Raw genomic sequence first — 13820 nt, forward strand, 5'->3', positions numbered from 1 at the left:
TCAGGTAGCACTGGCAGGTGTGCTCATAGGTTGGGAGGTGTCAGAGTTGTAGAGAGGGCCTTTGGGAGGGAGAAGCATGAAAGGCTGCTCAGGGGAGTTTCAGAGCTGGTGTTCTATGTGTAAAGGAGCATCACTGGTAAGTTCTGAGGATGCTTTTGCGTGGCAGGTAATCAGCTGCAGGGAACCTTTCACCTCTGCTGAAATTTAACAGAGTTTCTTGGAGCAACCCAGGCACTTTTTGCCCTTTCAGCATTTGGTGGCTTAGAAAGAAAAACAAATAGAGTAATTGATGAAGGATTGTGTTGGTGTTGACTTGGAGCAGGGGCCTCAGGGCTTGCACAAGCAAAGGAATGAAGCTTGGGCTGAATTGCACAGAAAAAACTTCTTCCACGTCGACTCATCTGTCAAGAAAAGGGCTTGATTTCCTTGGATAAGGTTTAAAAGGCCTTTGTTTTGTTTTTCCTTGGTGTGTTTCAACAGCTTTTTCAAACTGCTTGCAAGAGGCTTTGAGAAACCCTTTTTTGAAGGAGCAAGTGCTACATTGATGAGGGTTTTAAAGATTCTTTTCAGATCAAAGATCTTCACCAGATCCACCTGGGACTGCCTTCAGCTCTGCTGGGGGTCTCGAATGTTCTCCTTATCCTGTCCCTCTCCCCTCTGCTTTCCTCTAGTGGCAAAAGTTCTGGATTTAGGGTAGAGTCAGCATTAGGTGTTGGTGTTGAGTTACTTTGGCTCGGAACGGTTGTTTGCAGGAAGGACCCCATCTCTATGTGAACTGCTGGAGCTGGAGAAGGACACACCTGCACTGCCCAGGCTGTTCCTGGGAGGCCCAAGGAACAGCTCGTTGGCTCTTTGCTTCCACTCTGGATTTCCCACTATGTTCCTGTTTTGGTGATGTGTTGGGTTTTTTTTTTTACTAAAAAGACGGGAAACTAAGAAATGCTCATTTTTTTCCACCCAGGATTTTCCTCGTATAATGGAGGAGGGATGAACGGCACAAGCACAATGATGGATTTCCTGGAGGAGCCTCTTCCTGGTGTGGGGACCTACGAAGACTTTAACACTATAGATTGGGTGCGAGAGAAGTCCAGGGACCGGGACAGGCACAGAGAGGTAACACTTCTCACTGCTCCTCGCTGGCACTGCCAGAACAGTTAATTTGCTAGAGCTGATATTCCTTCTGGTTGCCTGACTGGGGAGGCACTGGCTGGAGAACACCTGGGATGTAGGGTGGGAACTGAGAGCCTCTCCACGGGATCTTTAGTTTGAGGAAAAGGAAATCTAAATTGAACGTGCTGCAGTTGATCAGTTGCTGCTTCTCTCCCAAAGGCTTATATTTATTTAAAAAGCTCTAGTTGTGTTCTTGGTTCACATCTGAAGTTCCCTACTGGCACATTTTCTTACACCATGTTAAGCTTGCTCAGCCCTGAAGCCTGGCACAACCTCTCCTGCCCATGGAAGGTTCCTGTGGTATTGGGAAGAATGACCTTGCTGCTGCATGGTTTATCCTGGAGGAATCTGAGCACCCCTGATCCTGTTTGTTGGTCAAGAAGCTGACTGCCTTTCTGCTCATACAATTGCACTTGGATTGATGCTCTTTCTACTGGAGTTGTTTTGTGCTGCAAAACCAAGTGCAGTTCTTTCAGAATTCATTCCTAGGACTGCAGTGCTCTCTGCAACTGAAGGAATCTGCTTGTGAAGCAAGGGATGCTTTAAAGAAATGACCAGTGTCCCTTGCATGCTCCTGATTCATGAGAAGCCCTTGCTGGCAGAGCTCTTGTAGGGTGATGGCTGAGCTCAGCTTGTCAGTTTGCTTGCCAAAATATTCTTTGATAATCTTTTTTTTTTCCCTGAGCTTAACAAAACAACTTGTATCTTGATAACAGTGCACAAACTGAACAGGTCCCTGCTCACTCTCAGTACACATAATACAATATAATGCCCAAACCTGAGTGAGTACAGACCCAGTTAAGGGGCTTCATGCCACCACAACCTCCTGCCCAAAAAACTGCTCCCATTGAAGGATTAAGAGTTCAGACCCAGGGACTTGTCACGTGTTCCCCACACACTGATGTGTGCGTGCAAAGAGGGTGCTCATCAGCCTGGAACAGGACAGTTATTTCCCATCTGCAGAGATGCTGATATATAAAAAACCCACTTCTGTCTTTATTGAATGAAGCTGAAATTGGGTCAAGGCAGAAGTTACTGCTGGTCAAAGAGGTGTAGCCTGGGTCTGATGGAAAGAAATAAAGGAAGCAGTTCTGGCACCCCCTGGATTCGGTAGCTGTTGCACTCCTGAGTAGTGTGGCATTTGAAAGACAAAAATCCAGAGGAAAACCCAAAGGACACTCATTCAGGCAGAAAGGATTCTTACTTCATTTATTCCTCATTTAGGGAGTATTAGTTGTTTGCATCAATGTGCCTTTTTATCTGGGAATAATAGTGGTCTATTGGAATGTTTCCCTTGGGAGAGGCAGCAGGGTGAGCGGGGCACACAATAGCTGTTCTGTCACCCTTTTGTCTGCCTGTCGGGAGCAGTGAGACTGACAGGCTTCAGCTGGCCCTGCCAGATGGGGCCAGAGCCTCTGAGGACCCTTGGACTGGTCTGAGTCCCTCTTCCCAGTGGCACCAGCACAGCACAGCCTTGTTCCCAGCCTGACCATTTCTCTGAGCCGGTGTTAAACTGGTGAACCTCTTGTGACCGGCTGGGTAGCACTTGGCAGGGTCTGCTCTGCTCAGAGCAGCCTCCAGGTTGTATTTTGGGTGTGGAGGCAGGAGCTGGAGGCTGTGAAATGCTGGGAACAGATCCTGGTTGCTCTCAGGTACTGATTGTTGGGTCAGAGTGCAGTAGTGGGTTCTTCAGTGTTCAGGTTTGCTGCTGGCCTCAGGGTGTTCAGAACTGACCGTTACAAGTAACAGCCTTAAATGATGAAGGGATGAGTTTCGTCTTGTTTTTATGCAGAGCACAGCTAGGAGGAAAGCATTACTTGAGTACTTTCTTTTTTGTCATGAAAAAGGGAAGTACCCTTGATCCGTTCTTGCACATCTCCTCACCAGAGCTGCATTTGCTGGACCAGCCTCTGCCTGATGCTTTTCCTCTCGCCCCTCCAAGCAGAACATTTCACGATAGCAGCTCTTCTGAACGTCAGGGGCTGTCTTCCACTGGCAGCACCATGTAGTGTTTAGAGCATCTGCACCAAAGCAGACCAGTCTCCTAACAGTTTGCTGTTTCTTTGTGAAAACAACTCGTCTAGATCACCAGCAGGAGTAAAGAGTCCACGTGGGCTCTGATCCACAGCGTGAGCGACGCCTTTTCTGGCTGGTTGTTGATGCTCCTCATCGGGTTGTTGGCAGGTAAGAGCAAACCTCAATTTCAAACCAAGTCCCAGTCCTGCCCTGCAGCCTCAGTACTGGCTCCTCCCCCAGCCCCTGGAGCAGGGGGTTCTGTCCCTGGAGCAAGGGCTGCCCCAGGGGCTCTGCTGGTGTTGACAGCTCTGCCACTGCTTTGCAATTTACGGAGAATTATATTTGTATGTGCTTTGAGTCTGTGTGTAAATACCCAGATACAAAATTGAATCTGAAAGCTGTCCTTGACACTGCTCTGGGTCTTCTGATGCCACAGAGCTCTGAAATAAAAAAAAAATAAAATAAAAATTCATCAAAGCATGGCTGATTAAATGCTGGGTCAGAGGAGGGTGTCACACTGTACATCATCTTTGCTGAACACTCTTCACTGGCACTGCAGAGATTAATGTCAAAGGCTGCTGGCAAGATATTCTTGTTTTAATTTGTTTTCCTACAAAGATATAGAAAGTGAGCAGTGTTTCTTGGGAAGTTGGGCTTCTTTCAGAGGTTGACTGCCTGAGACCTTTTCAGTGACTTCAGAGGCAAACTTTGGACCCAGTGCAGCAGAAGTCAATCAGTTGGTTACAGATCCTCCTGACAGGAAGCAGCTGAGCATTTATCACGAGCCATGAAATCAAATCTTCTGTTAATATTTACATAGGAAAGCTGCTGCCCAGTTTTTCATTAACTGCAAGATTTGCTGTGTGTTTATTGCTACCTCTGGAGCTTGTGCTAGTGATCGTAGGGGTTATTCTTAACAGAAAAATAAGAAGTTGCTTTAAGATTCCTCTTTTAAAAGCTGAATCACTGTCTGCAGTGGCTCTGCTTGCTTTGTGTTGCTTGGCACAGTTGGAACTTCTCCACACCCCCCCCTTTTTTTTTTTCCTTTTTTAAAATTGGGATTGGCAATGTTTTCTCCAAGTTCAAAGTTATTCCTGCCACAGTCTTAGTGTTGTTAATGAAACTCCTGGATTCCAGCTCTGCACTGGAGCCTGGTGACACATTTTGTCTGTGTCCTCCAGAGCTGTGATTCACCCCCCTCTGCCTCTCAGCCAGCTCACTGTGCTCTGTCCAGAAATGCTTTCAGTGTCATCAAGAAGAATTGATTTCTAGTGATGTAAGGTGGGTTTGGACACAGTTTGTAATGGTCAACTTTTGAAATCTTATTAGGCATGCTTGGTTTCCTGACCTCTTTTCAATATGTGTGTGTAAATATATATATATATATATATATATATATATATACACACACACACACTTAAGCAAATCCTCCCCCATATCTCTCTGTAGAATACAAGTGAATTGCAGGCAGGAATGTCAGCACTCTGTTTTGTCAGGGAAGTAAAAAATCAGTAAGGCAGCCCGTGACCTTCAGGTATTTGAATCTGCATAAGATGGTTATTAAGTTTTTCTTATTTTCCCTCCTTGAACTAGGTTCCCTAGCGGGTCTGATAGACATTTCTGCTCACTGGATGACAGATCTGAAGGAAGGAGTGTGTCTAGCAGGCTTCTGGTTTAACCATGAGCACTGCTGCTGGAAATCCAACACGACCTTCACAGACAGAGACAAGTGTCCTGAGTGGATGAGCTGGTCCCAGCTGATCCTGGGCCATGGAGAGGTGATGTGTGTCTACAACTGGTTTTGTTGCCAGATGTCCTGTTTCCCAGCCTGTATCCTCCCTTGCTAGTGATCTGGATGGATGTGCCAGAAGTGCAAGCTGTGGGTGGTTCACTGGTTTCACATTCATCGTTGGGGTCTTCCAGGGGTGTAAATAAACTCAGACAAGTTACTTGGTGTTGTCCTCAGAGGGGACGGGGAGAAGCAAAACATGGGCATGTTTACCAGGGCAGTGTTTTAGCTGTGTGTGTGTCCCAGCAAGTGTAACTTGTCCTCAGAAGCTCAGGCTGGGTGCAGTTCTCCTTGTGTCTGGCTGAAGACTGTGTGAGGTGACCTGCTGTCTGTGTGCTCGCTCTGGTGCAGGGGTCTGATGTGGTCCCAGTCAAAGGACAACTGGGTAACTCAAGTGGGTAACTTCCTCTGCGTTTCAGGGGGCCTTTGCATACATTCTCAACTACTTCATGTACGTCATCTGGGCCTTGTTGTTCTCCCTCCTTGCTGTGTTACTTGTGAAGGGGTTTGCTCCTTATGCCTGTGGCTCAGGAATCCCAGAGGTGAGTGAGAAGGAAAGTGGGTTGGGTTTCTGCAGGGTGGGGTAGGGATCCACCATCCAAAGATTACACATGCCTGCCATGGAATAATAGTTTCTTGCACTTCAGATGGTGGCTTAATATATGGATTTTTTTTCCAAATTATTCTTGAAGCATGTCTTAATCACTTAAGTCTCCATGCAGTCCTTTAGAAAACTAAAATACTTTGGCATTTCCTGCAGGAGGTGCAAACCAAAGCTCACTGTTTGTGACAGGCTACAACAGCCCTCCTTGGATTTTATTTCAGCAGGGATAGTGTCCCTGAAGGAAGGATTCAAGGGGCTGTTCCTGCCTTTGGACAGAGGGATATTTTTACTGACTCTACATTATTTTTGACAGCTGCTGGGGGCTCTGAAAGTTGTCGGGTGAAACTGAGGGCAGGATTGGGAGCACCTAGTAAAACAGGAGCTCTGACCAGGGCTTGAATGAAAGCCTGTAGAGCTTTGTGTGCTTGACTTCCAGATCAAAACTATCTTAAGTGGTTTCATCATTAGAGGCTACCTGGGCAAGTGGACGTTGATCATCAAAACCATCACCTTAGTGTTGGCTGTGTCCTCTGGGCTGAGCCTGGGCAAAGAGGGGCCCCTGGTGCACGTCGCCTGCTGCTGTGGGAACATCTTGTGCCACCTCTTCACCAAGTACAGGAAGAACGAGGCGAAGCGCAGAGAGGTGCGGAGAGACCCCCGTGTTCTCAGGCTGCTGAGGGGGGTGGGGGGACCAGGGGCTCGGGTGCTTTGTCCTGCCTGTAGATTGTCCTGGTTTGGTGTGTTCTCGGTGTCCCTCAGCCCAACACCATGTTGGAGCAAAAGCCAACTCAGGAGGTGACACCGCAGCATCTCCCCAGCACAGGTCTCCATCTCACTTGTGGTGCGAGTGTTCCCTGGCACTAACCTGCTGCAGACCCAGTTCTGCAGAGCTTGTGTTTGCCATGCAACTCCATAACCAATGCTGGGGACTGTTTGAGGGACCTGGACTTGGCTCTAGGGGTAGAAGAATGTGGTGGAAGAACCAAGCTGACATCTAATGTGGTGCTCAGGAGTGTTTCCTCTCAGAGCTGTAAGGCTGGTCTCTAGACAAGTGACTGCAAAGTGATTCATATAGTGTCTCATTGGCCAATTTACCTTCTGCTAAACCAAACCTGACAGAATCCACCCTGGGAGCTGGCCAGGCTTGGGGTGGCCCCGCAGCACCTCATTACACCGTGTCATCCTCTGCTGAGTAATGGTGTGAGTGTGAGGCAGGAAACTGAGAAAAGTCAGTGTGTTCTGGGAGGTGAAAGTGCTGCTGTTCTGGTTCACTGGAGCTTTTCCAGAGGTGAAAACATAGCATGAAATCAGCTGAGACAGACATGGTGACTGCCAGTGATGCCACTTGTGCTGATTTGGGGTGGGACTGGTGAAGTGCTCTCCCTGCTGGCTTTACGACAGGCTGTTGCTGTGCTCTCACTGGGGGTAAAAACAGTCTGAATTTGAGTAAAGACAAATGGAAAAAGGGAGAAGGTTTTTTGGGGGCTGAAGGTGTCTGACTGTCTCTGGTTTCTCTCAGGTTTTATCAGCAGCTGCAGCTGCTGGTGTGTCTGTAGCTTTCGGCGCCCCGATCGGAGGAGTGCTCTTTAGTCTGGAAGAGGTAACATCAGCATTTTCTATTAGCTCTTGGTGAGCTGGTTTGTTGCAAGAGCTGACCCTGCTGGTTTAAAAATACAGCCCACTCCTATCTGCTGGGGTGTGGAAAGGAGACCCTCTTGAATACTGATTGGTGGTGTGTTTACAAGGCCAAGCAACCTAAAACCTTATTGGGGTTTCAGGTAATTCTTACAATGCTGGAGAATTTATTTTGGATGATGTCTCTCCATAGCTTTGCAATCAACCTGTTGGTTTCCCCCAGTATGTCTGTGCTCAGCAACACCTGCTACTCCAGCCACAGCCTCTCTCCTGTTGACCACATCTGCACCCTGTCCTGACAGCTCTGTCCCAGAGTGCCTGGGAGCAGACTTTCCTGGCTTATCAACCCCTTTTTCTTCCCAGGACACTTCTCATCCTTGTTTTTCCAATCCAGACATGAGGTGGATCACTGCTGCTTGCTGCAGGGCTTGGCTCGGAGGAGGAGGGGGATGGTTGTGCTGGGCTGAGCAGTAGTTGAGGTGGCAGCTCTGGCAGGCACTGCTGCTTGGCATGGCTGGGCTGCACAGGGCACACAAGGCAGACGCGTCTCTGGGTTGGGCTCATAGCTGATTTGGGACAGCTTTTACTATCCCAGTGAGTCACCTCTACTTCAGGGATCACAGAGGGCACCTGCTGCCTTGGGGGTGTGCAGGCCAGGGCCCATCCTGGTCACTGCCATCTGCACTGACTTGGGACAAAGCCTGGGGTGCTTGGCTGGAGAGGAGGGGATGGAGCCAGTGCACGTCAGTCTCAGTCCTTGCTTCCACTTCACGCAGTCAGGATTTTGTTGCTGGGCAGCGATGGGTGTAGTGACAAGTGTTGAGGTGACTGAACCTGCTTTGTTTCTCCTGTCCAGGTCAGTTACTACTTCCCTCTCAAGACGCTGTGGCGCTCCTTCTTCGCCGCTCTGGTCGCTGCCTTTACCCTGCGCTCCATCAACCCTTTTGGGAACAGCCGCCTGGTGCTCTTCTACGTGGAGTTTCACATGCCATGGCACCTTCTGGAGCTCGTGCCATTCATCCTCTTGGGAATATTCGGTGGGCTTTGGGGAGCCTTCTTCATCCGCAGCAACATCGCCTGGTGCAGGCGACGCAAGACGACCAGGCTTGGGAAGTACCCGGTGCTGGAGGTGTTGGTGGTGACCGCCCTGACGGCCGTGCTGGCCTTCCCCAACGAGTACACCAGGATGAGCACCAGTGAGCTGATTTCTGAGCTTTTCAATGACTGTGGGATTTTGGACTCGTCCAAACTCTGCGAGTATGTGAACGATTTCAACAGCACCAAAGGGGATGACCTGCCAGACCGGGCTGCGGGCCCAGGGGTCTACACAGCCATGTGGCAGCTGGCTTTGGCCCTTGTCATGAAAGTCTTCATCACCATCTTCACCTTTGGCATGAAGGTGAGGGTTGCCTCTAAAGGAGCTCACGTTCTTCTCATCCTCTGCAGGAGCCCCAGGTCTTAGAGCTGTGTTTGCTCAATAGACATGTTTTCCTTCCCAGGCTCTGTTAAGAAGGGGAGAAGGTGATAGATGGAAATTATTTGTTCTGTTGCTCGTAACTGAGGGCAGTAGGAACCTTTTAGCCTAAGTGTGGGCATCAGATACAGTCACTGAAGCTGGTGTCTCAGGGCTTCATGTCCCATTTCCCAAAAATGGAATGCTTCTAATTGCCCAGCCTGAAGCATTTTTGGTGTGCATGCACTAGCTAATTGCCAAGCAGTTGGTATCTTAGTTTGTAAGTGTTTACTTAGCATAGCAGTTCCTTGCTCCAACAGTTCTGCACCTGTTTGGTGGCAGCCTCCTGAGCTATGGGTGTAGTACCTAGGTCTGAGCTTCCTTGCAGTGGGGCTCAGGAGGTGGAGCTGAGCATCTTCTGCCCCTACTTGTCCAGTGGTCTGTCCAGAAAGGTGACCCCACCACAGAGGTTTGGACATTGTTGTTGCCATGAGTTAGTCACTGACACTCAAGGGCAATCATCAGATCTGTGAGAAAGATGCACAGTGGCTGAGAAAGCTGTGCCAAATGTGGGAAGGGAAGGGGGAGATTCTCTGACCTGAAAGAACAGGAGCTTTCAGAGTCTGGTGCAGCTGAAGTGCAGGGGTGAAACTTGCCAGCAGTGGCTCTGTGGGTGTCACCTGTGCTGCGTGTGCTCCTTCCAGGCACCCTCACTTCCACAGTGGAGTTTGAGTTTCTGCCAAGGAAGAAGGATGATCCCATTCTCAGCCAGCAAAGCAGGAAACCTGTGCACACAATAAGCAGGTCCTGGTGTGGTGGGGAGGCACAGGGGGTGTTGGTGGTGTGTGGGTGAAGCTTTGTTATATGCTCTTGGGAAGCGAGCTCTGGAAGAACGCCTGTTCTGTTTCACACTCACCTCATGTGTGGCAGTTTCTCCTGCCCAGAAAGGAGTAAATCCAAACTCTGTCCCAGACACATTAGGATGTGAGGGTGCAGGAAGGGCAGAGGTGACAGAGCAAGGTGTCCTTGCTGGCTTTAAGTTCAACCCAACCTCTGGCTGGGTCCTGTCTTGAACTTGCTTGCCTGCCTTTTGTGCTGTCTGAGCCCAGGCATGTTCTCCATGCGTGTTCCTGCAGGTGCCCTCGGGTCTCTTCATCCCCAGCATGGCAGTGGGGGCCATCACTGGCCGGCTGCTCGGGGTGGCTGTGGAGCAGCTGGCCTATTACCACCACGACTGGGCCATCTTCAGTGGCTGGTGCAGCCAAGGAGCAGACTGCATCACCCCTGGCCTCTACGCCATGGTCGGGGCTGCAGCCTGTCTAGGTAAGTGAGGTGTCTTCTGGAGTCCAAGCTGTGGGCTGGGGCTTGGTTGGCTACGTAGAGCCTTGTAGCAGGGATCTGCTGTCCCACAGCCCATGGAAGCTGTCTTCATCTCCAGAAAGGAAAGTTTGCAGTAGAACATGCAGCGTGTTTCTCATCCCATTTGTGTTCTTTGGCCAGCACCAACCTCTTGTTGGATGTGACAGGTTCCAGCAGGGAGTCTTTTGAATGGGCAGTGAGAACAAATGGGACTGGCCAGAGAATTGAGGTTTTCCTGTGGGGTTTTAATTCATTCTGCCTCCTGTTCTGGCCTTAAATGTCATGGTGCAACTCTTCTGTCCAGCGCTCTGGTTTTTGGTCATGCTGCTTCTGCTCGGCTGGATTTGAGAAGCTGAGTGCAGGTGACTGAACTTCACTTGCACTGTAACTCCCAGTTCTCTCCTCCACAGCATAATATGTTTAGCTCTTAAGGGACCACTTTACCCATCAGGAGAAGCTCCCATTTCAGGAACAACAACAGCATGCTATCAAAACCTAGTGTGGAACCCCCCGAAACAGTCGGTTCATGTGGTCTGTCTTCCTGTGTCTGTTTGCAGGTGGGGTGACCCGAATGACCGTGTCCCTGGTGGTCATTATGTTTGAGCTCACTGGTGGGCTGGAATACATCGTGCCCTTGATGGCAGCAGCCATGACCAGCAAGTGGGTGGCTGATGCCATCGGGCGAGAAGGCATTTATGACGCCCACATCCGCCTCAACGGGTACCCCTTCCTGGAGGCCAAGGAGGAGTTCTCACACAAGACCCTGGCCATGGACGTGATGAGGCCGCGGAGGAGCGACCCGCCTCTGACCGTCATCACGCAGGACAGCATGACTGTGGAAGATGTTGAGACCATCATCAATGAAACCACCTACAGTGGCTACCCCGTGGTGGTGTCACGGGAGTCCCAAAGGCTCGTTGGGTTTGTCCTGAGGAGGGACCTCATCATTTCAATTGGTAAGAGGACACCGCGTAGGTCAGTGGTGCCGTTAGAGGCCTTAGATGGCACTAGTGATAAGGTACTTGGAGAAATGAAACACCCAGTGGTGGTGGTGGCTCTGCTTATTGGTGCCTGCATCTCCCTCCTTGAGCAGGTGGGGTCTGCATGCCTGGAGTGTGAAGGACAGGGTGGGGTCCCCCAAGGCCATTAGTGCAGCTTTGCTGGAGTCATGAACCTCATGGCATGGTGGAGAGGCAAGAGACTTCTGGCCAGTGATGGAGTGGATGACCGGACATGGAAATCTTTCTTAGCTGTTAATGTCTCAAATCTTTATTTCCTGAAGGAAAAGAAGGAAAAAACTGATTGGTCCACACACCGCCCATGTAGCAGGCGTGTCATGCCCTAGTGTAAATGGCTGAGGGATGGCAAGGGCTTCACTTGTCTTTTGTTTTTGATCCTAGTTACGGGCATGGAGCCTGCTCCAGCAGGTGCAGTGCTTGAAAATACTTCAGCTCCTCTGCACAGGTGACCCATAAAACCCAATTGGTGACTCATAAAAGTACAAAGTATTTTATCTACCTTCTCTTAACACTGGCAAGTTAAACATCTCCAGAACTTGCATTTACATGACCAGAGTGCAGTGCTGGGATGTGTGGCTGCCTCGATGCTGGGCAGAGCCCTGGGGTGAAGCTGTGGAGACCCTAGAGAGTGCGATGCAGTTGATCTTTAGAGGTTGTGCTGTAGTTATTAGAAGGCAGGATGGAAACTTATCACACCCTCCTTGGGTCATGGGTTGCCTTGAGAAATGATGCAGGTGAGAGGCAGGAATGGACTTCTGAGGCCATTCCAGTGTGGGCAGAGAAAGAGGTGTGCTCCTCAGCGTGGAAGGGAACAGAGGGGTGATACTTAATCAAGTATTTCTTCTTCCAGAAAATGCCCGGAAGAAGCAGGATGGGATTGTGAGCACTTCAATTATTTATTTCACTGACCACTCTCCTCCGCTGCCTCCAAGCTCCCCCTCCATGCTGAAACTCAGGAGCATCCTGGACCTCAGTCCCTTCACAGTGACAGACCAAACACCCATGGAAATTGTCATTGATATATTTCGCAAGCTGGGCCTGCGCCAGTGCCTGGTGACCCACAACGGGTAAGGAGAGGCAGAGCCCTGGGCTCCCAGGCTGCCTCTGTGGCTGCTCGTGCACTGAGAACGTGTTTCCCTTTTTCAGGAAGCTGCTCGGGATCATCACCAAAAAGGATGTATTGAAGCACATTGCACAGCTGGCCAACCAGGACCCAGATTCTATCCTCTTCAACTGAAGGCAGCCCAGGAGGTTCTGTGAGTTCAGCACAAAAGAAACTTTATAGACAATACTGGATATACTTCCCTATTTTTATTGAGACCTTGGAACTGTTTTCAGTGTTTCCTTCCGTGGAGCTGAAGAAGATAACTTTTTTCTACCAGATAACCAATTGCACTATGTAATCTGTGGAACAGCATCTTCTTTTTAGAAGAAACAGACAAAAAAAGAGACTTTATTTACGTTGCTTTTGTGAAGTTGCGTTGGAAAGATTCCATGAAGGAGTAAAAGCAAAATGCTATAGAGTTGTATCTCCTCTCATTGGTTTGTTTGAACTCTTGGTGCTGTCGTGGGGAGGACATGACAAGGTCTGTAGCTTCAGAAGCTTTGGAGAAGGATGATGCTGCACACATGTTCAGGTGGTGGCAGACAGACAGTTGGAACTCAGGGGGGTGTATTCCCAGTGAGCCACTTGGAATAAATAGGAACCTTGTGAAGTCAAAATAGGGGAAGGGGGAAAAATGTAATTGGCTGGCAAAGAATGTTTTGCTGAAAGAAGAAAAAAACAAAACCACAAAACCCCCAAAAGACCCAATCTCCTTAAAATTGGGCCTGGTTTCTGGTTGGGAAGAAGCTTGTTTTGATTAATCTTGTGTGAATGTATTTAACTCCTCTGATGCTGCCTTGCCAGGAGAGGCCCGAGGAGGAGGCAGGAGCAGGTAACAGTCGTGTTCTCATTGCTATCCCTTTTTCAGACACATGCCTGGGGATTTCTTTTCCCTGATTTCCCTTGGACATGTCACTAAACTCACTGCCCCCTCCGTTATTGCCCTGCTCCCTCCCCTGCACTTCCCAGCCAGCTCCAATTCCGGTCGATACTGCACAACTGCCTCTTCCTTCACCAACAGGGTCTTGTGTGGCTGAGGGTCTCCTGATGGTGTTCACAAGGATACCTGTGGTGTTCCCTGCCCCTCTCCTCAGCCCCACACCCAACTCCAGCCCAGGTCCTGGCTCTGGGATTGGTGACACTGCCACTTTACAGGCACTGCTTTGGTGTCCCTCCTCTTGCCAACAACTATGCAAAAGCCCATCCTGACCACTGTTGGCCCAGGAACTTCCCCTTCCACATCCCTGTTCCTTAAGTCCCTCTCCCAGATCTTCCCAAATTATTTTCCTATTAATAAAATTGTCACCGTTTACTGGAATTCTGGAGGTATCTGGATGCATTGGGAGGTTGATGTTGTTCCTCACAGCTTCAGTCTGTATCAGATGTTCCACGGTCAGTGGCAGCAGAGCTTCCTCTCAACCCTGGCTCACCACCAAGGCTCAGGAGGGGGCCAAACCACTGAGTGGTGGCCAAGAATCAGAGAGTGAGGGCTCTGACTCCTGGCAGACAAACCTCTGGCTGCTGGGCAGGTGTTACACCCTGCACAGCCTCAGCAGCTGTGGGCACAGCTCCCCTTGTCCCTGCAGACCCTGTGGGGGCAGTGGGGCCTCCTGGCTAGAGCTGACTGCAAGTTTGGTCAATCTTAAGCTCTCAGATATCAACAAATCCCT

At 49.7% G+C, this 13820-nt stretch overlaps 1 protein-coding gene across 6 annotated transcripts in view; it reads left to right on the forward strand.

The window, feature by feature from the left end:
• Nucleotides 1–12574, forward strand: part of LOC127389560 (H(+)/Cl(-) exchange transporter 5) — a 29438-nt gene extending 16864 nt beyond the window's left edge. For all 6 annotated transcript variants that reach the window (XM_051630181.1, XM_051630182.1, XM_051630180.1 and 3 more), the window contains 11 exons: nucleotides 962–1113; nucleotides 3255–3354; nucleotides 4780–4964; nucleotides 5395–5517; nucleotides 6016–6222; nucleotides 7099–7179; nucleotides 8071–8613; nucleotides 9804–9990; nucleotides 10584–10982; nucleotides 11896–12112; nucleotides 12192–12574. In XM_051630181.1, coding sequence (XP_051486141.1) covers nucleotides 962–1113; nucleotides 3255–3354; nucleotides 4780–4964; nucleotides 5395–5517; nucleotides 6016–6222; nucleotides 7099–7179; nucleotides 8071–8613; nucleotides 9804–9990; nucleotides 10584–10982; nucleotides 11896–12112; nucleotides 12192–12282 — 2285 coding nt within the window. In that variant the 3' untranslated portion in view covers nucleotides 12283–12574. The remainder of the gene's footprint in view (nucleotides 1–961; nucleotides 1114–3254; nucleotides 3355–4779; nucleotides 4965–5394; nucleotides 5518–6015; nucleotides 6223–7098; nucleotides 7180–8070; nucleotides 8614–9803; nucleotides 9991–10583; nucleotides 10983–11895; nucleotides 12113–12191) is intronic.
• The last annotated feature ends 1246 nt before the right edge of the window (nucleotides 12575–13820 follow it).

The sequence above is a fragment of the Apus apus genome, chromosome 12 (assembly GCF_020740795.1).
Source record: "Apus apus isolate bApuApu2 chromosome 12, bApuApu2.pri.cur, whole genome shotgun sequence".
Taxonomy (NCBI): domain Eukaryota; kingdom Metazoa; phylum Chordata; class Aves; order Apodiformes; family Apodidae; genus Apus; species Apus apus.